At 34.3% G+C, this 24,738-nt stretch overlaps 1 protein-coding gene across 2 annotated transcripts in view; it reads right to left on the reverse strand.

Annotated features, from left to right (window-relative positions):
- Positions 1-24,738, reverse strand: part of LOC115225425 (protein unc-80 homolog) — a 318,484-nt gene that overhangs the window by 53,587 nt on the left and 240,159 nt on the right. For both annotated transcript variants that reach the window (XM_036498583.1, XM_036498580.1), the window contains 6 exons: positions 22,669-22,888; positions 21,876-21,955; positions 19,900-20,023; positions 16,143-16,157; positions 4,464-4,503; positions 4,055-4,110 (listed from right to left, as the gene is read on the reverse strand). In XM_036498583.1, the coding sequence (XP_036354476.1) occupies positions 4,055-4,110; positions 4,464-4,503; positions 16,143-16,157; positions 19,900-20,023; positions 21,876-21,955; positions 22,669-22,888 (535 nt within the window). The remainder of the gene's footprint in view (positions 1-4,054; positions 4,111-4,463; positions 4,504-16,142; positions 16,158-19,899; positions 20,024-21,875; positions 21,956-22,668; positions 22,889-24,738) is intronic.

Genomic DNA, 24,738 nt, shown 5'->3' on the forward strand with positions numbered 1-24,738 from the left:
CCATTACATCAAAATCAGCTATTGTGCATGGAGTTAAATAGAGCATCCAAGGCAAATCCTCCATATATGCACATTCATCATCATCATCATCATCATCATCGTTTAATGTCCGCTTTCCATGCTAGCATGGGTTGGACGGTTCAACTGGGGTCTGGCAAGCTCGAAGGCTGCACCAGGCCAGTCAGATCTGGCAGTGTTTCTACAGCTGGATGCCCTTCCTAACGCCAACCACTCCGAGACTGTAGTGGGTGATTTTATGTGCCACCGACACAGGTGCCAGACAAGGCTGGCAGACGGCCATGCTCAGATGGTGTTTTTATGTGCCACCGACACAGGTGCCAGACGAGGCTGGCAGACGGCCACGCTCGGATGGTGTTTTTATGCGCCACCGACACAGGTGCCAGACGAGGCTGGCGAACGGCCATGCTCGGATGGTGTTTGTTACGTGCCCTCAGCACGGAGGCCAGTCGATGCGGTACTGGCTACGGTCACGTTCAGATGGTTTTCTTATGTGCCACTGGCACTGGTACCACAAGGATACAAATTCCATTGATGTTCATCTATTTTGATTTGGTTTGATTTGATTTGATTTGATTTGATTGATTGATTTTCACTTGCCTCAACAGGTCTTCACAGGTGTCACAAGAAGGAAGGTATGCACAGGTGGACTGACTACGTCCCAGGTAGGGGCCACGGGTTATGGCTTCACTAGTCTTGCTGGGTCTTCTCACGCACAGCATACTTCCATAGGTCTCGGTCTCTAGTCATTTCCATGGTGAGACCTAACGTTCGAAGGTCGTGCTTCACCACCTCGTCCCAGGTTTTCCTGGGTCTACCTCTTCCACGGGTTCCCTCAACTGCTAGGGATTGGCACTTTCTCACACACCTATCTTCATCCATTCTCGCCACATGACCATACCAGCACAATCGTCTCTCTTGCACACCACAACTGATGCTTCTTAGGTACAACATTTCTCTCAAGGTACTAACGCTCTGTCGAGTAAGTACACTGACATTACACATTCATCGGAGCATACTGGCTTCATTCCTCACGAGCTTACGCATGTCCTCAGCAGTCACGGCCCATGTTTCACTGCCATGTAGCATGGCTGTTCGTACACATGCATCATACAGTCTGCCTTTTACTCTGAGCGAGAGGCCTTTAGTCACCAGCAGAGGTAGGAGCTCCCTAAACTTTGCCCAGGCTATTCTTATTCTAGCAGTTACACTTTCAGCGCACCCACCCCCACTACTGACTTGGTCACCTAGATAACGGAAGCTATCAACTACTTCTAGTTTTTCCCCCTGGAAAGTGACAGAAGTTGTTTTCTGCAGATTTTCGGAGGTCAATGCTCCCGAGCATCTGCCACATACAAAAACTATCTTCCCAGTTAGCCTACCTTTGACATTGCTGCACCTCTTATGTGTCCATAGCTTACACTGGGTACATCTTATAGAGTTTCTACCTACACCTTTTCTACAGATTGAGCAGGGCCATCTTCCTGAGGACATTTGTGGATTGTCTACCTTTCTACTTATTAGTACTTTGGTTTTAGCTAGGTTGACTCTAAGGCCCCTCGATTCTAAACCCTCCTTCCACACCTGGAACTTCTCCTCCAGTTCTGATAGTGACTCAGCAATTAGAGCGAGGTCGTCAGCATAGAGGAGCTCCCAGGGGCAACCTGTCTTGAATTCCTCCACAATTGCCTGGAGGACAATGATAAATAGGAGGGGGCTGAGTACTGAACCCTGGTGGACCCCAACCTCTACTTTGAATTCTTCTGTGTACATGTTGCCAACCCTAACCTTGCTTACGGCATCTCTGTACATGGCTTGCACAGCCCTCACCAGCCATTTATCTATCCCTAGTTTCCTCATTGACCACCAGATGAGGGATCGGGGGACCCTATCAAAGGCTTTCTCCATGTCAACGAAAGCCAGGTACAGGGGCTTATCTTTGGCTAGGTATTTCTCCTGCAGCTGCCTTACCAGGAATATAGCATCAGTGGTACTTTTCCCTTGCACAAACCCAAACTGCATCTCATCTAAACTAACTCTCTCTCTAATTAGTTGGGCTATGACCCTCTCCGTAACCTTCATTACCTGATCCAACAGCTTGATATCTCTGTAATTATTTGTATCTAGGGCATCACCTTTACCTTTGTAGCAGTTGACTAGTATGCTGCTACACCAGTCATTGGGTATGACTCCTTCGTGTATCACCTGGTTGACTATACGGGTGACTAGGTTATAGCCGACACTGCCAGATATTTTGAGCATCTCTGCAGTAATTCCAGATGGGCCTGGGGCTTTCCCTGTCTTCATGCTTCTAATTGCCTTAGCTACCACGGAACTATCAACTCGGATAGCTGGTCCCTCTGTTGGGTCAACATTCGGCAGACTCTCTTTATCCCGTTCATTTTCTTTATTCAGCAACCTTTCATAGTGGCATCTCCAAACCTCTCTCTTTGCATCCTCATTTAGCGCAAGTGAACCATCATCCATGCGAACACACTTCTCTCCTACCACATCACGATTTTCTCTCACACACTGTCTTGCAACACGAAATACCTCAAGTCTTTCATCCTCATGGCTCAGAACATTGGCAAATTTTTTCTTATCCGCTTACCCTCTGGCTAAATAAACCTGTCTCCTAGCTTCCCTTTTGGCTGTCTGATACAATTCCCTGCTACCACCGTTCTTCCAGTCCTTCCAAGCCTGTCTCTTTTGTCTAATAGCCATGTCAACCACGGTGTTCCACCACCATGTTACTCTGGGTCGAGATGGTACTTTGCTCCATCCACAGATCTGTTCAGTGGCTGTCAGCAGATTGTCTCGTAGGAATCTCCAGTTGTCTTCCACATTAAGTGAAGCTATATCCCCTTCTATTTCGTCAAAGGCTTCGAGTAGTATGTCTCTAAATCTCTGTCCATTTGCAGGATCTTTAAGCTTCCAGACCCTTCTCCTCCAAGCTGGTCTTCTTCTGGGCAACCATTTAGCTCTGATCCTGATGTCGCTAACTACTAATCTATGTTGAGGAGTACATTCCTCGCCTGGAAAGGTTTTGGCATTTATAATCAGTCCTCTTTCCCTTTTTCTGGCAAGGATGTAGTCAATCTGGCTGGTGTGTCTGCCAGAACGGTAGGTGACTAGGTGAGAGGTGGGTTTCCTGAAGTTGGTATTGCAGACCATAAGGTCATACAAGCAGATATATGTTACCACATACATGTAGCATATGAAGCTCACCAAGAATGAAAATAATGACTATATGTAAGAGGAGGAAGGATATAAAAGCTAAGAGAGAAATTAGATTTGCATATTCTTAAAATCTAAAATGCTTTATTTTTCTTCATATTCTGTTCAACACCACAACAAATTTAAACTAAACTCCTTTTACATCTTCTGAAAATATTGATTTTTTTGTTTTATTTATTAAACATTTGAGCTTTAATCTTAGCTACATGCCTTGTGAAGGTGGATGGACCAGGTATTAGTGTACTGGGTTTTAAGTCAGAAGGGAATGCATTTAATTCCTGCACTGGGCTGTGCATTATGTCCTTGAGAAAGTTCATTTCATGTTGGTGTAGTCTCCTCAGCTGACTATGAGTATCAGCTGTATAGCAGCAGCAATTGGGATTAACCTTACGATGGATTGGTATCTCATTTAGGAATAGCAATAGAAACTGCCTGTTGTTTTATTTCTGTTATATAAAAGTTTCCATGATAACCTGAACTACTCATGGTCTTGACTACTGACACATGTTTAACCTTATAAGATGACTGGTCACCACTTTTGTGCTAGAAAGAAGAAAGAGCCAATGTAACCCAGAATATATATAATTTTCTTTCAAATTCTAATTGAAATTTAAATATCTCTTTTCTATTGAATCTTAAATAATAACACCCTTATCCTTATATATCTTGTAAAGATGCTTCTTTTTTCTTTTTTTTTTGAGTGACAAAGCATCCATTTCAGAAAATGATAAAGAAAATATTTTGTGGTCAAAAATGATTGGAAACGATTAGACAAAGAGACAAATGTAAATTTTATTACCTTAAGATGAGAAAGATGGGCAATAAAACTGTGTTTGCGCAGGGTTAAGTAAACACCTTAAAAAGAACAGAAAAAGGCAATATATCAATTAAGCAGTGGTCTGATGGCATTTGTGCCTACTCCCTACTGATCACCCCAAATTTCAGTGCAGATATTAATGTACTTCAGTCCATAATGGATCTAACAACTGATTTATTATATAAGAATGTATATAATGAATTTGTTTATTTCTTTTTTTATTAAATATTTAGTTTTAACATATGTTATCGGATATGTTAATAAGAAATAGAAGCTAAACCAGTGAGACAGTTTCTACCCAGTTATCTGACTTGCTAAATGTATCATCCTAATCTTCAAATTACACTCTGCCATTTTTGGCCTAAACAACAACAAATACAACAAAGCTTACCTTTAAGTAAGTTTGCAGCAGCTTCCCAGTCAATTTGTCTCTGAAATAACATTAAATGAAACGTTCTGATAAAAGAGATTCCAAATGTAATGAAAGACATTGGTTGAAGTCTGTGAAAGAATTTTATATAATATTTTTTGGCATACAGTTTGAATTTTTCAGGCCTAAAGTTACAGCCAAAAAAAAAAAAGAAATGTCTTAAATACCAAAGAAAAAAAAATTTAGAGGACTAAAAATTCCATGTGAAATGTAGCAGGGTTTGGAAAGATAGTGACTATATATGAATATTTACACCACATGGTTACATTATATATAATCTCTATATGTATGCCAGAAGATACAGTAGATATATTTATAGTTTCATTTATTCATAGTTCTTGGTGGTTTCCATTCCTTTTAGACATTATTTACTTTGATGGAAATAAAATTTAAGTAAATTTAAAAATTTATATAAAATCATGAAAAGAAAGACATATTTAAACCTGATATCCCCCAACTACAAAATTCTAAAATTTATGTATAATGATATAATTGATTAGTTATTGATATTTTAATGAATCACAAGAAAAAATAGGTAATTATGATAAGGAAATCTCCTTTATACATTTGGATAATGTTCAGTCAACAAAGAAAACTTTATGCATTCACAAGATCTGTCAAAAATAGCAGCCAAATCTTATTCAAATCACTCCTTGCTATTTAAAAAATGGAAGATCACAGTGTGAGATACACAATGACTGGCTGGTCATAACTGAAATTATTAGGTTTGCTCAGTCAAACTTGGCTTGAGTCTAAACAACAACTGGGATAATGTTGTCAGAAATATGTAGGTATATAGATTGTTATTCATTACTGGAACTAATTTTACTGACCTAAATCAAATGATAATGAGACATGTCTGCTCTGATAGGGTTATAATCAAATGATAATGAGACAGATCATCTCTAATAGGATTTTAATTGTCAAACTTCAGCAAATTGGCAGATGAAATATGTTGTGGTATTTGTTATAGCTTCTTGTACTCTGAATTTAAGACACTGCCTAGGTCAACTTTGCCATTACAAGGTTCACTCCTTGCTGTGATGTAGTGGCTTCTGTGTCTTGATGACCCTAAAAGCTATGCCAGCAGAGAACAAGTTCCTGGTAGAGCCTCTCATACTGGCCAGGTGAAAGGATAGCGGCCAGGTTAAAATGGACCACCTCTTCCAACAGCTAAAAATGGATTTGCATAGGGACAACACCACCACTGAGAAAAAAAAAATATATATAAAGCACAGTTACAGAAGCACTGATGACAATTCAAACCCAACAAGACCCAGGAGAGGAAAGATAGCCCAAAGTTGAGAACAGTGGAGAAAAGTTGTCAATGACCTATGAATCAATGGTAAACAAGGCTATATAACAATGAAATATAGAAAAAGTAGTTTCATTCTTTATGAAGAAGTATTGAAAAGACTTTTTCCTTTCTTTTATTTTGTAATTAATCCTTTTCATTAAATACAATGTGACTGCTTGATGACCTTGATTTCATTTTAGTACATCTAGGGCAAGCCAACTTGTTGGAACCCAGGTTAGAACAGTAAAGGCATGTGGTCTAATGGTTAGGGGATGCAGCCCACAACTGTAGGGTCATGAATTTGATTCCTGGCAGTACATTGCGTCCTTGAGCAAGACACTTTATTTCACATTGCTCCAGTACACTCAGCTGGCAAAAATGAGTTGTATCTGTAATTCAAAGGACCAGCCTTGTCTCACTGAATCTCTTTGTGATCTACATTAAGGGTACATGTGTTTGTGGTATGCTCAGTCACTTACAAGTTTATTTCACAAGCAGGCTATTCCATTCATTGGATCAACTAGAACCCTGAGCACTATAACCAATGGAGTACCAGTTTTTTTTTTATTTTTAACAAAAGAGACATTTAAAGGCATCTCATTGCTTAAAGTTATGACTGTACCAACTAATAGTATAAGTTAGTGACAAATACTTAGGATATGAACACAACATACAGCCTATGACAAGATTCAAACTTATATCATATTGGGCAGCAGGTTAAGATCCTCTTTAAGTGACAATGAGAGAGCTTCCATCTAGTCATTCAATCTGCTAGAAATGGCAGCCAAATTCTCAAGAAAAAATGGTACATTTGACAATGTGGCCTGAGATAAACAAAAGTCTTAGGAAATCGCAGATGGAGTACATTTGATAAGACTGTGCTGACTTAGGGTTAAACAACAACAAAAATATCATTCTCTCAATTCAACGTATTACTACATTTTCATTTGATAAATCTTAAAATTGTTAAATTTAAATAATAGAAATTAATATCAAACATTGGGAAAGACAGAGGAAATGGGTGACATAGTAGAGTATCAGACAAAATGCCTCAAACTTATTTTGTTTCTTTCTACTCTTTTTGTTCCAAGTTTATAACCCACCAGCTTGTTACCACCAGTTATCCCTGCAGAATCAACAAGTATCAGTAATGCACCAAAATAAATTAAATAGAACAAGTCACATTTGGTGGTCTACAAGGCACACAAACTTAAAAAAGGCCCCTTCAATCTCAGAAGGCCCTTTCTTGAACCATCACTTACCAGTAACCTAAATCCTGACTTTGTGTTTTAAAACAGGTTGAATTTCTGATACATTTTTCTCTCTGAAAATTATTTTTCTTTTTGCATAGGAAAAAGAAATCAACACAAGACATGAGGCCTAAAAGTTCAATCATTTACACAGCATGTGCATAGATGTTATCTCTGGATGAATGCGGCAGTAAATTGCCTTTCAACAATATATGTACATTCAAGATGATACATAGATGGCTATTTTAATTTCATACTGCTTCTATTGCATATAACAGACTTAGTTCATTTTAATTTCTTCAGTTACAGTCCTAGTAGCTTAAACTACCAACCCAGATGTAAATACACAGAGTGACATTCTTGTTTTACTTATATACCTTGCTAACTGTGAGAAGAAGAAACAATGTTCTAGATCAAAGGTTCTCAGCCCATTTTGACCAAAGGTCCCTTTTGACCCTTGGAGTTACAAATTCCCCCACACCTTAGAAAATATTTTTATTTTTCAATATACTACTTATTTTGATATCAGCAGATAATGATTGAAAAATAAAGGATGTTATCTTACATATGCACTTGTATGCAGTCAGGAGTACAGATGTACAAATTGAAATGCAAAAAAAAAAATACGAAATAATGAATTGAAAGTTTGGTGATTGCATTTATTTTCACCACACAATACTTATGAGATCAATATGCTGTCTATTGAAAGAGTGCTCTTTGATACAAGTAAATGCTGATGAAATCATTCCAAACCTTTCTGATTTCCCTTATCAAAACAGCTAGAACTTGCGTAACAATCTGATATATAAGTTATTGTCACCCAGGAAGAGGATTTTTTATACTCAAGAAAGAGAGTGTATCTGATAGGAATAGTTGAAATACATATGTACTTCATATGAGTAGCAAATTGTGGAGGATGGCATTCACTGTACATGGATCTAGTTAGTTTGAGTCACAAAATCAGCCTCCTTTTAAAATGACGTAAAAAATCTGAAAATTTGTCATATTAAACATTCATTTCTTATTCAGGATCTAGTTTGTCTCATTCACAAAATCTGTATTTTTTAAAAGGAAGTAAAAAATCTGACAATTGGTTATCTTGATGCAGTTTTCCATGCTTATTCCTATAAAGCCATGAACTTCTGGAGAAAAAATTTGACACACGCAAATTTTTTAAATTCATTTTAAAATAGGGACAGTTTGAATCTACCAGTCATTTCTCTTTATAATTTCCAAATAATTTTTAAAATCAATATCAAAATTGCTTAAATATGTGTTAAAAATTAAGGAAATAGGTTTTTGGGTGATCTCTTATTATGACTGATTTTTATTCCATTATTCTAATATCTTCTGATACTCATACATAAACATGTATAAATGTATACAGAAACATACAAATATATATACATACACACATACATTTTTACAGAGTTAATTTTATATACATCCTTATATATATATATAAATATTTCAGCATATCTACACAATTGTACCCCAAACATCTGCTTCTTCACAACCTTGAGAAAATTACATATTTCTTTTCTACAAATATGCTTCAGGTCATGTAGATTCCAATTAAATTGGAATTCATTGTGAAAACTGCTTGTCCCTAAAAGAGTTTTAGAAAATTCACACTATTATACTTTGTTTTGTGTGTGTGTATATATATATATATATATATATATATACATATATGTATATATATGTGGGTGTATATGCACTGTTTTAATTATATCTTTATACACACACATACACACATAAAAAACTGGCACACCATCGGTTATGACAATCAGAAGTATCCAAAACTTCTTCACCACTCTTTCAAATTCCTTTCTCATCTCAAAAAGAAGACTTTCATCTACTTGGACTATATGTTGTACCACTGAATGGCTGTCTATCTGCTAATATTGCTGATGGACATGCAGCATGTCACAGGAATTTCACATATAAAGTCCAGGATCATGTGAAAAAATGTGAAGACTACCAATTGAATTTCTTCCATAAAAGTATTTAAAAAATTATGTGGAAATGATAAAGAGAAATGAATGGTAGATTCAGACTGTCTGTATTTTAAAACCACGAATTAAAAAAAAAACAATTGGGGGTGAGTGGGAGATTTTTTTTTTTTGCATAATTATATCAATTCTATTATGCAGAATACAGAATGGAAAATACTTTGTAAAAATTCATAAAAATACAAAAGTTATGAGGGGTTTTAGCATGTGTTTAATCATAATTCTGCTCATATATATATATATATATATTATATATATATATATATATATATATATATATATATATACGTGTGTGTGTGTTTGTAGTGTGTTTTTCCTATAGTTTTTGTTTACTCATACACATCAACAAATGAGCCAATGAGGTACTCTGTGTGGTTGTTCAATTTGCTAGAAATAACACCCAAATCTTCCTCATACTATGCTCTTGTTAGTATTCAGGAAAGGGAAACTGCTTACTCCTTTTCCTCATTACGATTAAAATAAATACTTTTGATTTTGTTCAGCTCTATGAATTTTAATTTTTTTTAAATGCTTCTATCCATACAGGGAATTAGAAAATCCTGACCAAAACAGAGAAATTCTAAATATAGAAAGAGAAAGAAAAGGTTCTGTTTTCCAAAGCCAGAAGATGTGTTTTCAGCTGGGGTGTAATTTTATAATTAAAACAAATTCAAAATTTAAATTTCAGAACATAAGACTTACCATGTTATCTGGTGTATAGCCACAGTTCAAATGGGTACAAAACCTAAAACAAATGTGTGTGTGTGTGTGTGTTGTTGGGTCTTTAATAGCCAGGGGTCAATTTAAGTTCAATCGTAGAAGGAATTCAAAATGGCAACACACGCAATCATATACATACAAACATACCCATACATAGACACACATACACAAATACATACCTATTAGCCACCCCCAAAAGTCAGTTTGATCCCAAATTCTGACCACCATACTTTATATATTTGCACACAAACACACACACAGAGTTAGCTTTTTGCTTTTATTCATTACTTATTTTTCTTTTAGTCATTTGTCACTATTCATCTGTTTTTAGTTTTTGTTTTGGGGGTTTCACTTTAGTGACACCAGTTACACATGGTACCAGGAATTTGCTTGGTGTCGTCCAAAATGGAAAATGTGTTTTTTAAGTTTTTGAAAATTTGAAACAAAAAGGCATAGCTTTTTTTAAACTAACTATCACAGAGATGTGAAAATGTGGCTCCTACTCGTAAATTTTAAATTAAACTTATCAAAGACGAGTGTCTTCCAGTACCCTACAAGTCTCTTAATGCTCTCTAGTGCCCCTTTGCTCCAAAACACCCCCCTCGAGCTCCAAATGGCCCCATTTATAAAGTGCTATGTAATACTGTATTATTTGTTTACAAAATAAACATAAGATAAAAAAAAATTGCCAACTTTTATTATATTCATTATATATATTATTTCCGGTATAAATTAATATTACTAAGAAATATTACCGGTCCCTGGCACACTGGAAAAAAAACAAACAAAAAAACTGCCGGTATGCCACATCAGATAGTTTGAAAAGCACTGCTTTAGGTGATAATAAGTAGTTGGTTTTTCTAGGGAGGGGCTAAATATTGTGTATGAATATGCATGTAAAAGTATATATAAGTGAAAGAGGGGTAGTAGGAAACTGGTTTTACATACTACCCTGTATTACCAACGTGAAACCAATTCTCTTTCAATAATCTCAGAATTATATTGCAAAGTATGATTAGAGTGATTAAGCTGAGTATGATTAGAGTGATGAAGCTTCTTAACAACATGAATAACAACAACAACATATAAAGTGAATTACAAAGGACTTCTAAATCTACCAGTCTATTTTCTTGTCTTGAAGCTTAACTATGACTACTTCAAAAGAACAGGCATTGTTTTTTATTTTGTATTTTATATTGTGAACAATTTATTTTCAGTTGAAAATATGATGCTGACATTTGCAAAATTCATAAATCATGCACTTTTTGATGCATCATTGGTTTCATACAGTTCTATACTGCTAATGCATACAATAGATATTGTTTCCTAAAGCTCAACAGAAAAAAAAAAAATCCTAGCATCTAGTGTTTAAAATCCATAAATACTATCATGGACATGCACAAAAGCAGTACTAGTTTCTGGAGAGGTACTGAAAGTAAATACATGAATAAGAAAATAATACTGCACTAAATAAGTACTGAAGCAAATATCAATGAAGGAATGCAATTTGGGGTCGATCTTATTTAGAGCAAAATAAGCAGAGAAACATTTGATGAAAGGAATGCCCTTTTACTAGTTACTACAGCCAGTAGGGTGTAACTATGTTGGGTTAAAAAGTTCAGCTTTTTTGAGATTGCTTTTATTTCAGTATTAAGTGTGATTATCTTGGATAAAATGTTTTTGTAACAAAAATAAAATAGCAAAATAACGTTCTATATTTTTGAGATGTGGAATTCTGTATATTGTTTACATTGTACAGATATGTATTCTCATCTTGTTTATTGTTACTACGTTTCAGCTGATTTACTTTCCAGACCTCATCAGGTGTCCTGGTAGAATTTTGAACCCAACCCTGGTTTCTCATTCCTAAGGTATTTTTGCTGATGCTATTATTATTATTATTATTATTTATTCAAGGCACTACCTAGAATTGAACTCGTAATCTTGCCTATGGGCATATAGCGTAATGGTTAAGAGCACAGGCTACTAATCCCAAGATTACAAGTTCAATTCCAGGCAGTGCCTTGAATAAATAATAATAATAATAGTAATAATAATAATAATAATAATCATAATAATAATAATCATAATCATAACAACAACAGCAAAAATACATTAGGAATCAAAACCCAGGTTGGGTTCAAAATTCTACAAGGACACCTAATGAAGGCTGGAGAGTGAATCAGCTGAAACATTGTGGTAACAACAAACAAGATGAGGATACACATCCGTCCAATGTAAATAGGGTAAATAATATAAAGCAAAATAAATTGATAATTGGTTTAATTACATTAAATTGATATCAATGAAGTATTTGGGTAGAAACAAATGGAAATCAACGATACATTTTAAGCTGAGATGAATAGCTTCATTGAATGGAAATATTTTTTATAAGTGGACTGTACATGCATCATTAGATGTCTGTTGAGAAACAGTCTAAAAAAGAACAAAAACACCAAAACACTGCTTATGATTTTTAAAAAACTTATTTGTTTGTTTTCCCTTATAAAATTTACAGATTTCTAACTTCACTTATTACTGAACAAATTGACAACAATTCTATTATCAAACTGATTGATTAAAACTATTTCCAAAATCACAAGCTGAATTGTGTTGGCATGCACAAATTCTCTCATGAATTAAAACTGTATATAAGGTTAATCACTACAATTGGTAGGTCTGCCTGAATCTGATTTCCAAGCTTCAGTGCATCATGATGATATTTTCTGATAATGGTAGGAGATAAAAGTGTGTGTGTATATATATATATATATATATATATATATAGAGAGAGAGAGAGAGAGAGAGAGATTCTTTTAATCTTCTGACTTTAGATAAATAGCCAGATATATAAATTTTGAGTATATGTTACAGCAGAACTCAAGAAAGTTGTCATTTGTAACTAAGTAAAAGTAGAAATTATTTTCTGAAATCATTTATATCAAAGCAATATGAAGTATTTGACTAATCTAAAATTATAAGTGGAAGAAAAAAACCCCACTTTATTCTTAATGAATAGGGCAAAACTTTATGAGATATTAACAATATTTTAGAAGCATTAGAGGTAGCAGAATCATTAACACATCAGACATAATGGCACTTTTGATGGGTTACATTCTGAGTCCAAATTCTACTGGCATCAACTTTCATCCTTTTGGGGTTGATAAAATAAAGTACCAGTCAAGTAGTAGAATCAATGTAATTGACTTGGCCCCTCGAAATTACTGGTCTGGAATGTTGGGTAAGGACTGAAAGAATATGATTATGAATAAAAGTGGCTGAAATGAAGTTTTTTCAAAGGATCTCTGAAGTAATGTTACTCAACAGGGTGCATAACTCAGAGATCAGGGAATCTTTCCAGATTGAGTCATTACTTCAATACATTGAGAAGTTATAGCTCCAGCACAACAGACATCATTAAAATATCACAAGAAAGAAATGCAAGACAGAGTCTTCAAGTTAAGCCAACTGGTAGGAGACCTCTATACAATTGCTTTTTAGAGGACCAGATGGAGGAAGTGTTTGAGAACTCTACCCTCACAACTGCCTTAAGAATAGTGAGAGATGTTTGAAAAGTTTAACCTTCTAAGGGATTTTACAATATTCCTAAATAATTATTACAACAGTAAAAACATTTTAAAATGATAGATTTAATTAGTTTCTCTTATTTATATTTTAAAATATGTAGCATTGAACTTTCTTAGATTTTTCTATATCCAAACCATTCTGTTGAATGAAAGAAGTGAATTTTAAAGGTAACATCAAGGTCAGTGAATACAGATTAGTTGCAAATGAATTACTGATAGTCAAATTGTAATCATTATAGATATCCCAGTTCAAGTTGAGTGATAAACTGATTAAGGGTACAGTGAAGTTACAGATTAGTGGTTGCTTTCTGACAACTTCAGAGAAGAGTGTGGATAATAAAATGTTGAGAAAGAAACAGTAGTTGAATAAATGAAAAATATACAACAGCAAATTTACAAATTTGAAATAATAAACCCATAGCTAATCTTATGGTTCAGGAAAGAAAGAAAAAAGAAACCTCAAAACACCCACTTATTTGCTGTTTATAGCAAAAGTATTACCAAAAAAAAGGGGTTGCAATAAAGACACAGTTTTGTAGTAATATGAATGTTCCATTGTTTTTCTTTAAAAATAAACAAAGCTAGTATATTTATCGGTAAAATACTAATTAGCCAATTGAAATCATTTTTAATTTTAACCAATGGAAAGTCAATCTGAGTCATTTCTTGAGGGACTATGTCTTGTTAATACATTTCACTTTCAGTTTTATATCTATGGTTTGATCCCTTTTCTAACACCAAATGCTTTACAGATATAATTTTAACATGCACCAGCACTAGAGATGATGTTACATTTTTGACACGACTAAAGTCATTTTGACTGTACATTGTTTCCACTTGATCACCAACCCATTTGCAGAGTGTACTGGCTACATTTTATTGTGGTACCAGCACCAGTGAGGTAACCTTGTACCTAGCAAGATGAAAGAGTCTACACTACTCTATGTTGTCTTCATTTGTTGAAGTCAATGTAACCAAAAGGGCAGATTAGGGTGATAGAAGATGAACAAGGCGAGGCATTAAAGGAAGTGGAAGAAATATTACTGCTTAAGCTTTAGATAATACTCTTGCTGGATAATTCAATGAATAGATTCTGGCTGGACAAATCTATATTAATTGTTTTATTTTCTTTTAGTATTTTAATCAGAGGAAGAAGAAACCATTTAGCATTTGGATTACTGTCAAATATAATGCTTATTTATTCACTTTGTTTTGCATTTAGAAAGCATTGGTCCTCTCTGTTCTCCTCTATAGAACAGAAACATAGCACCTCATGCAGACCCTGGCAAAGGAGATTGATGGTTTTGATAGCATAGCTCTGAGAACCATTGAGAACATCAGATGGTGCCATCACATTTCCAACGAAGAGCTATGTGCATGCGCACATCAGCTCACAGCCTTCCACCTCATAGCCATGCACTACATTCACTGGAACAGACAAGTCTTCCACTTCCGGCCAGATCAAGGCCTTACACTTGCTTGACACAGAAGCTGCAGGCTGGAAGAGGCTCTATGGCAGGCCCTGAACTAGATAGCTGGCCGTGAGTAAGGAAGATGTCAAGAGGCCTGATGTCATTTTGGAGGATGTAGAAGGGCTGGCATGGGTCTGCCAGCAATAGGGGTTGCTGGCAGACTTGGTTGGCTCTACACATGATGACACCTCTGGGATCACTAACCTGGAATGACCTCAGCTCCATTGAGCAAGAGCACAATTGAATAATTGAGTTAGTTTTGAATTAATCATGCATTATTTTGCAGCTCTGAAATTCTGATGAAATGATTGTTTATTTTTAGAACGACATTGTAGGATAGGTGTGAAAAGCATCATCTGACCAGTCTGAATATGAAACAAGCTGAATATTTGGGTTGGATATGACCTATTCAAATGTTAACGAGTTAATAGAAACTTGGGAAAAATTCCTTCTGAATTTGTCTTTTGAATCATAAAATGTAACTTTAAAAATTTCTTTATAATTGATATCTCATTATAAAAATAATTGGAGTTCAAATGACTTTTTTAGTATGATAGGAAAACAAAAGAGAAAATTTATTAATGGACCAAATATTAAAATTTAGAGTGTTGAATACAAATTACACATTTCGTCATATAAATAAATATTTTATGGGTTACTAGAATAGATATTTATGGTTGTTTTTGAAGTTGAACAATAAAAATGGCAACAGAAGACACATTGTTTATTGGAAATAATAGAAGCTTCCAGGAGCAGAGGAATTCTATATTGCTCTATTAACAGCAAGCTGTAGCAAAAGTCAAAAAATCAATTCAACAAAACAAAACAAACAGTAGCTTCAGATCTATTTCTGAATAAGCATAATAATAATAATAATAATAATAATAATAATAATAATAATAATAGTAGTAGTAGTAGTAGTAATAATAATAATGATAATAATAATAATAATAATAATAATAATAATAATAATAATAATAATAACAACAACAATAACAACCACTTTGGACAATGTATGAGATGGAGTGAATTAAAATGATTAACAATAACAGTGGTAGTGATGACAATGGTGGAGATGATGATTATGATGATGATGATGATGGTTTACAAAAACTTGAAACTTGGCAGCAAACATTGAGAGCAGCAGTAGCAGCAACAGCAGCAGTAGTGGCAGTTTGAGCAGATGCAGTTAATACCGACCTAAAGGCAAATGTGCTGTGACTGTGAAGAGCAGAGCTAAATGTTAGATATATATGTATATATATATGTATATATATATGGAACAAGAATGACCCTTACCTCATGACATCCTTGCTGAAGCACAGTGCAATAAAAATGGTGTAATGCTAATCAAGAATATAAAGCTTCAAATACAGCATAGAAAATAATTTATTTTTCAAAAATAAAATTGAAAAAAATATTTAAATAAAAAAACCCTAGAGATTATAGCGCTGTAAATCTGAAATAATTATTATAAAACATTGAAGCTAACTTAAAATAAATGTTTAAAAAAAGATTATTTCTTTCATGATGTACATTTATGTAAAAAGCGAGCAAAACAAATGAAATGTGCATATGAAAGAGAAAAAAAACCCTCATTCATTCATATTGCAAAAAAAAAAGTAGAAATATAAATTGTGTGGGGTATAATAATAATAATAATAATATAATAATAATAATAATGATGATGATGATGATGATGATGATGATGATGATGATAATAATAATAATAAGCAACTTTCAGCTTTGATTTTTCTGAAATAATATGCAAGCCCATTTGAAATAATATTAGTTGCTGGTGCGAAGAACCTAAATAAAAATGGTGAATGAATGTTTGTTAATCAATGAGATGGCTTTTACTGTTGGATGCAATATTAAAATGTTTGTGTGTTTGTAGTTACAGGAGATTCTTCATTCCAGAAATGTGAGTAGTATTCTAAAATATTTTCTGGTCCTGAAGAGAAAGCTTTATTTTTGTGAGGCAGTTTGACAAGATGAGTGTTTTAAATGTTTAAATGTTTACACCCCTTATCATTAAAATTCTGTATGAAACTAGAAGGTAAATAGTGCCATATGATGATCCAGTGTTAATTCTGTTTATATAAGGAGTAAAAACTTCATAATGAACACTGTTTAAATGCTTAATTAGAATTCACAAAGACTGAAAAAAAAATACCAAGAACTCATTAAGAATATCTCTAACATTAATTAAAGTATCTAAAAATAAGAAAATAGAAATAAAAGTAAAATAATATATACAACAAATTTCCTGCAGTGGCTGTCTGAAATCCAGACAACTGATGAAAGCCACCAAGGAGATAAGCATGGCAGCTGAAACTAGTTTGAGGTGATTTCGGTTGACAAAAGACCACAGTTGGAACCCTTTGGCAGGTGAAGACTAATTCACTCCTCACTGTTTCATTCAGGTGAAGTGTACAGGCTAAGGAACAAAATGCTTGTGACTCTGAGGTTCCTGCTGATGTTACAGAAAAGTTTCCAACAATGTACTGCATCAGAAGAGCTTGCAATATCTGAGTATCTCCTGCAGTTTCTGCATGGAGTGAAGCATCTCCAATGTTTATTTCTCTCATATTATTAATAAAGTACAGATTTTACAATCAACTATCATTTAAACATTTTGAGTGTTGTTATTTATGTAATGAAATATTCCAAAGACTTTTTATAACATTTCTTCCTAACCCTTTTCTATTTTCTGTTTTAACTCAATCAGATTTATATACACATTAAATTTTGCTTAACTCCAGATCAGGTTTGATTGAGTAGATCTTTGATCAAAGGCATTCCAACCATTTCCTCTAGTCTATCTATTACTATGTTATCTAGTGTATCATTTCTTTTTTAGGATCCATACATACAGGCTTGTCCTTTACAAGTGCCAGTGCCATGTAAAAAGCACTCAGGACACTCTGTAAAGTGATTGGTATTAGGAAGTGCATCCAGCTGTAGAAACCATGCCACAACAGACAGTTTGGAGTCTGGCCAGCTCCTATTGAACCATCCAACAGACATTAAACAATGATGACGACAATGATGATGTTTTGGTCTGATTTGAGGCAGATTTGGCTACTATATCTAACAGGTTAGCTACTATATCTAACCATGTAGATATCATATTGGCTTTTTCTCTGCTCAAAATTGTAACCAACATTAAGTCCAAAAATTTAGAACATGATGTCTAAGAACAAAGGTGAGGTGGTCATTTATAGAATGCCATTCCAATAGTAGTTTAAATGGTTAACCTCATGTCACAAGAATACACAAACAGAGCTAACTGGAGGTATTCAACATCAACATAAACTTTTAGTTGAATAGGTTACTGTAGATTAGTTGCTTCAATGATGTCTTTCACATCTCCAAATTTACATGTGAAACCCAGTTGATGTATTCGTCATTAGTTTTATAGATTGTTCCCATCAGATCAAAGTAACTAGACAGTACAACCATGAGTGTAGCTACGGTAAATGGTACCCAGAACAAGCATCAAAATTATGCTCCCACCCCCAATCGAAAAGTGGAAACTTGCATAAAAAAGGAGTCCAGTGGCATGGATGGTGATAAGTAAAACAAACCATGCCTGAAAAGGTTTAAACTTTTTTTAATGGCTTAATTAGAAAATGATCTTGGCCAAAATTGCACCCCTCTCAAAGTGGTGCCCAGGACATGTGCCCTGCTTGCCCCACCCTAGCTATGCCCCTGTGTACAGCACAAGGTGGTTGGTGTATAGTGGGTATATTTGACATCCTTGATATATATAGAGAATCATAATATCTCTGTTGATGTAGATTAATTGTGGTCTGCCATAAACTAACCTCAGCTGATTTCTATATACTTTCTGTTTGGATGATAGAAACTGGGCAGTGGTTCAGTAGGGTCCCCAACAAGGTCTTACTGGTTCTGAACTTGTAGCTGGGAGGATGCTCTCTACACTCACCACACAAGGCTTCATTAGCACTGAAGTTCACTTTTACTGATATATAGAAATGTGTTCTTGATTATAGCCATGAGATAATGGATGCTGTATCAGTTATTTGTTTAAAAAGTCTGACAGTATTTGTGTTTCTCATATGATGGTGCTGTTTTTGAATGGTCTTCTCTCAGTGAACAAGAAGTGGAACAGTTGCACTTATTATTGCGACAACATCAAAGATATAATTAAATGGCACTAGATACAATTGACATAATTTGATTTTACTGGTTGTCAGTATTCATATAGGCATTATATGTCCATACTGTGGAACAGCATTCAGTTACACTGTAGTATAAGGCCATTATAGATGTTCTTACAATAATTTGAGATATTTCCTAGAATATCCAAACTAAATTTCTGGTCAGTATGTTCCTCTTTTTTTGTATTTATGCAATGCTTTCTAGATAATGTCTGAATGTTAACTGCTAGGAAACCATTAAACTTTTAACACTTTAAACACATCTCTGAGTTTAGCCATTAAGCATCACCAGCATCTTGTTCAGTTGCTTTTTCTTATTACTTATTTTACTTCATTATTATAGATACGTTTTGATAATGAAACAGGAATATATATTATAAATTTGCAAAAATCATGTATAATGACAACTGAGTTCATTAGAATATCAGTTTAAAAAATTTTTTAAAATTTATACTGTGTACCAATAGTGGTACATGGTGCAGGTTGGGTCAGTTACCCGTGTACTATATGATATGGTTAAAGTGTTAAACATGTGAAAAACTACAATTTGTTAACAAGAATTCTATGTAATTAAATGCTAAATGTTTACTGAAACTTATAGAGCTGGATTCAAATTATCTTAGGATCAAAATCTGCAATGAAATGGTCATATAATCAGAAGAAATGCCTCTCATTCACTTAACACCTTGAACATGAGGTTAAATTCCAATGCAATGTGACATCTTCTGATATATTGAGGGTGATAAGAAAACAACAAAAAACAACTTAACCAAAATAGTGTTAGGTTAATAAGAAAAGATAAGCATAATAAACCTTGGAAGCATTGAAAATCAGAAAGCTGATAGAGAAAAGTATGAGAAAATACTTACCCTAACCAACAACTTTTTTGAAACTTTACTGAAAAGTCTGTCCAGTCTGCGGAGTATGAGAATTAAAGCAGGCCGAATTTGTTCTTGGGACCAGTCAGTTATTGGCAGGACATGGACCATGTAACTAATGAATAAAAAATACAAGACAACAATCATTTGTCACATTTGCAGAGGAAAACAAATACTTGTATATCGTTTCAATGTCAAAAAGAATTTACAAACTTTTGAGAGAACATGAAATAATTCTTTTTTGGAACAACAGATCTTGATGCACATAAAGCTACAAATAGCATGTAAATATTGAGTTGTAAAATCTGTTTGGATATAAAAAAGTTGAAGCCTTTGATTTTTTTTTCTATCCAGAAAAGTTTTTCAACCCAATACTTACATGCTGTTTTTTTTTATACCTGTATGTGTGTATTTTTGTTAGTAATTTATTGTTATGTCTAACAAAAAAGGTTTATTGCACATAGACTGAGGAGACTCATCCTCAGAGTTCAATCTGTCTCTAAACTGAGTGGTTATAACAGAAGGAAATCAGTTAAAGGCAACCAAGTGCCAGCCAGTGTTGTTTCATAGATGGGTCACAATCTAGTGATAACAAAAAAATATAGATAGAAAGAAAAAACAATAAAATATTTTAATTATTTTTACTTGATGTGGTGCTAAGCAAATGCTGAGCTGAATTTTAACTTCATTTCAACTTCTAAACAGAGCCATTATACCAACCTGTGGGTTCACCTGTCATCACCAGCTTGAACAGGGAAGAGGGTTTGCAACATTATTTTAGCATCAATTCTTTATTGGGAGTTACTGCAATGGTTACAAAATATTTTCATTTGTAATAACTTTAACTTCCTCACTATTATTAGTTACCCATATCTTTATGATGTGAAAGTGCATGGCCTATTGGCTAGGGCATTGCACTCAGGATTGCTAGATCATGGGTTCGATTCCTGAGCCAGATAACATATTGTGTTCTTGATTAAAACATTTCATTTCATGTTGTTCAAGTTCACTTAGCTGTAAAAGGGTCACCCTGTGATGGAATGGACTTCTGATCAAGGGGAATTGGCCTGCTTGCCTAGCCAGTAGGGTAGAATCATTCAAAAGCCAAAACAATGTGAAGCACATTGTGACCAACAATGTATAACAACATCTGATAGTCTGGTCAATACCATGATTTCATGATATTGTGATATCCTCATAATAAAGAGATAACAATAAAGGAAAAGGATATTTTGGGTATTCACATCTAGTGACAAGCATTTCATTGTATTATGGGTAAGACACCAAACTTTTTTTGTTCACTTATTCCTGCAGCAGAACAAGCAAATATGATTAGAAAAAAAAACTGAAAGGAAATCAGTGGATTGTTGTGCCACCATTCTGTAACATCACTCTGTACTTAACCAATTCATCTCTCTACTAGAATTGGTATTTATTTTTATGATGACTAGGTTGACTAAGCGTAATGAAAGTTAAATATATATATATATATATATATATATATAACACTATGTAACCAAATTGTGATTTTTGGGGGGTTTTGGTATTATTTCCTATTTGCTTTCTATCTGGACATAAATGTTTTGAAATTGACCTATTTTCCATTACATTTCAGAGAGATTCAGGGCTGAGTTGCTGAAGCAGAAATATTATAGCAATACCATAGATTTGCTTGTTACCTGCTTGACCGTAACCACTTGAGCATGACAATATGTGCATCTCTGATCATTTGCAGAAGTAGTGGGGGAGCATCGTAGCCATGTGCTGAGAGGGATGCTTTAGGGTTTGAATAAATGTAACAAAAGCAAAGTTTGAAGGAAATAACAGAAGCTACCCAAGGACAAAATCGTGTTACACAGTGTAATAGTTAAATAAGTACATATTATATATATCAGTTATAATGTCAAATATATGCTAAGTTGGATCCAGATAGAAAATATTACAAAAACCTAAACCATTCAACATACCTTTGTAATCCCGGGCAAGATATGCTGTAGGGGTCATATGGAGCTAGCTTCAATAATGTATGAGCAATTTCAGCAAGGCGCTGGAAAATTAAAATAAATATATAAATAAATAAAATGACATTTTTAAATAAAAATTATTGAGATAAAATTTTTAAGAAATACGTTTGGGACTGTGTGGTTAAGTAGCTTACTTTGCAATCACCTGGTTTTAGGTTCAGCCCCACTGCATGGTACCTTGAGCAAGTGTCTTTTACTATACCCCTGGACTAACAATGTCATGAGAGAGGATTTGAGAGATGGGAACCGTGTGGAAGCCCACCATATGAGTATATGTATATATATGTATGTATCATCATCCTCTTCATTTAACATCTGATTTCCATGCCAGCATGGGTTGCATGGTTTGACAGGAGCTGGCAGGCCTGAGGACTGTACCAACCTCAACTGTCAGCTTTGGCATGGTTTCTACATTTGGATGCCCTTCCTAATGCCATATATGTAAAAGTGTGCATGTCACCCAACTGTTTCAGAAATAGGTGTTAGCTTGTTTATATCACTGAAACGTAGCAGTCCAGCAAAAGAAATCAATAGAATAAGTATCAGACTTACAAAGTAAGTACTTGGATTGATCTGTTTGTGAAAATCCTTCAATACAGTGCCCCAAGATAGCAACAATCCAATGACTGACACAGGTATAAGACAAAAGATATAGTTCAATTTTCCTGATGACAACTTGTAATATTTACAAGGTAAAGCAATTCTAAATAGATCTTCTGCCTAGTTCTTCACTTACATTATGTGTTTTAGAGTCAAATAGCTCAGGTGGTTTATCAGCAGGACGGAGTGAGGGGTCAGCCTTCTTTTTTCGCAATTCACGTAGACGGAAGTGACAGTTGGAGAAAAACTCAGAGGAAATGAATAGCAAGGTATCTCGGGGTTTACGAAATTCCTGCTTGGCATCAACATCATCATCAGGCACATATCCTTTCTTTCTGCCATCATCTCCAACACGGCTGAAGACATAAAATATAAATAAAAACATAAAAGTAATATTAATGATTTCATAATAAAGTACAAGGAAGGGAACTGATACTGTGTGATGGTTTCATGTCTTTCTTACCAGAATTAGCAGATTAAGTGAAGGGAATTGCTCTGGTGAAAAACCAGCAACAGGTTTGCAGATGTGACTCACTGGAAGCTCACCTGTTGTTCTGTGGTGCTTGTCACATCATTAAATATTAAGATTTTGTACACCACAATACTAATTTAAGAACAGAATAATTATTTTGATCTTTTACATAACGTAAATATAATTTAAAGTATTTTCATATTTTGAAGTTATTTTTATAACTGGATGTTATTTGTAAGATTCATCATTGCTCAACAGAATGGGAATATTTTACAATAAATATAGATTATGGCAAGTAATAATGTGTTCCATGATACCCAACATGATGATGACGATGGCGACGATGATGATGATATATGGAAGCAGTTAAATTGATAAAATTTGATACTAGTTTTTATTTGTGTTCTTTTTCTAGTAATTTTGTTTTGAAATTTCAAATTGATAAAACTGAAATTGAAGTAAAAATAAATAAATAAATAAAAATATTGAAAAGAAAAAATTCAAAATTGAAATTTGAACTTAAATCAAAATTTAATGAAAAAGCAGAAATTTTTATTAACGTGGATCTATAAACGTCTTTAATTGTTCATTGACTTTACAACCACTAAATCACTGATTTCAGCTAATGAAAATATTTCCATTTTAACTTTAAATTTCAAATCTCCCATCAAACAGATTGAAAAATAACATAACTCAAATCAGACTTCCCCTTTCCAGTTTGAACCAGTGATCTATAGCTTATAAACAGATATAACTGTATCTCTTTCTTGATTAAATTTCAAACAAAAAAAGAAACAAGAAAAGATAATCAATGTACATGGTTTAAACAGGCATACAGCCTTCAGTTTATAGTAGAACTAACATTGTAGGATACTCATATTCATGCATTTTCCAAGCAATTCCAATTAGCAATCAAAATGAGATTACTGACCCAATTTTCTATCCACTAAGCACCTTCTACAGATAGTAAAATTATATAAAATCAATATATTAAAAAAATGTAGAAAATCCTTAGAAGCTGTAAGCTTTTGGCCGGTTTAGACTGCAATCCAATTTATGCTCAATTTATTCATCTTTATGTCAGGAGTGTAGGCAGTGGCCTTTACAAGGCCTTTGAGACTGGTGGAAGACAGAGAGAAGAAGGTATCTCCAAACTGGAGATATAGTTTGAATGCTTGCAATAAAGTGGACTCCACTAAAAGTGCTCAAGATGTCAGGAAATGGTGTTAAACTGGGTGAGGGTTTAGATCTACCACCCAAGTAGAACACTATATACTAAGATTCCAGAGGAATGAGGGAAATGGGAAATTGTGATACTTTTGTCTTTTACAAATGTATTAAATAGAATAGATAAAATAGACTAAATTAGTATTGGATGAATTGCTAAAGCACCTATCAGTATTTCTTCTTGCAGTATTTCTTCCTATTCTCCATAGTCTCTGTTCAAATCTGACCAAGGTCACTTTGCTTTTCATCTTTGTAAGGTCGATAAAAATATACCAATTCAGGAAATTGGATTGATGGGACTGTACATAGAAGGCAAAATACTGGGACAGATACTGCAAGACATCGAGTTTAACATTCTTACAGTCCCACCAATCCAATGTTCAAGATTGGTATATTTTTATTGACTCTGTAAAGATGAAAAGCCTTGGCCTTGGCAGGATTTGAACTTAGAGCGCAGAAAATAGGAACAAATACTCAAAGTGTTATTTCTGGTGCTCTAACAATTCA

This window comes from Octopus sinensis, linkage group LG2 (genome assembly GCF_006345805.1).
Source record: "Octopus sinensis linkage group LG2, ASM634580v1, whole genome shotgun sequence".
Classification (NCBI taxonomy): Eukaryota; Metazoa; Mollusca; class Cephalopoda; order Octopoda; family Octopodidae; genus Octopus; species Octopus sinensis.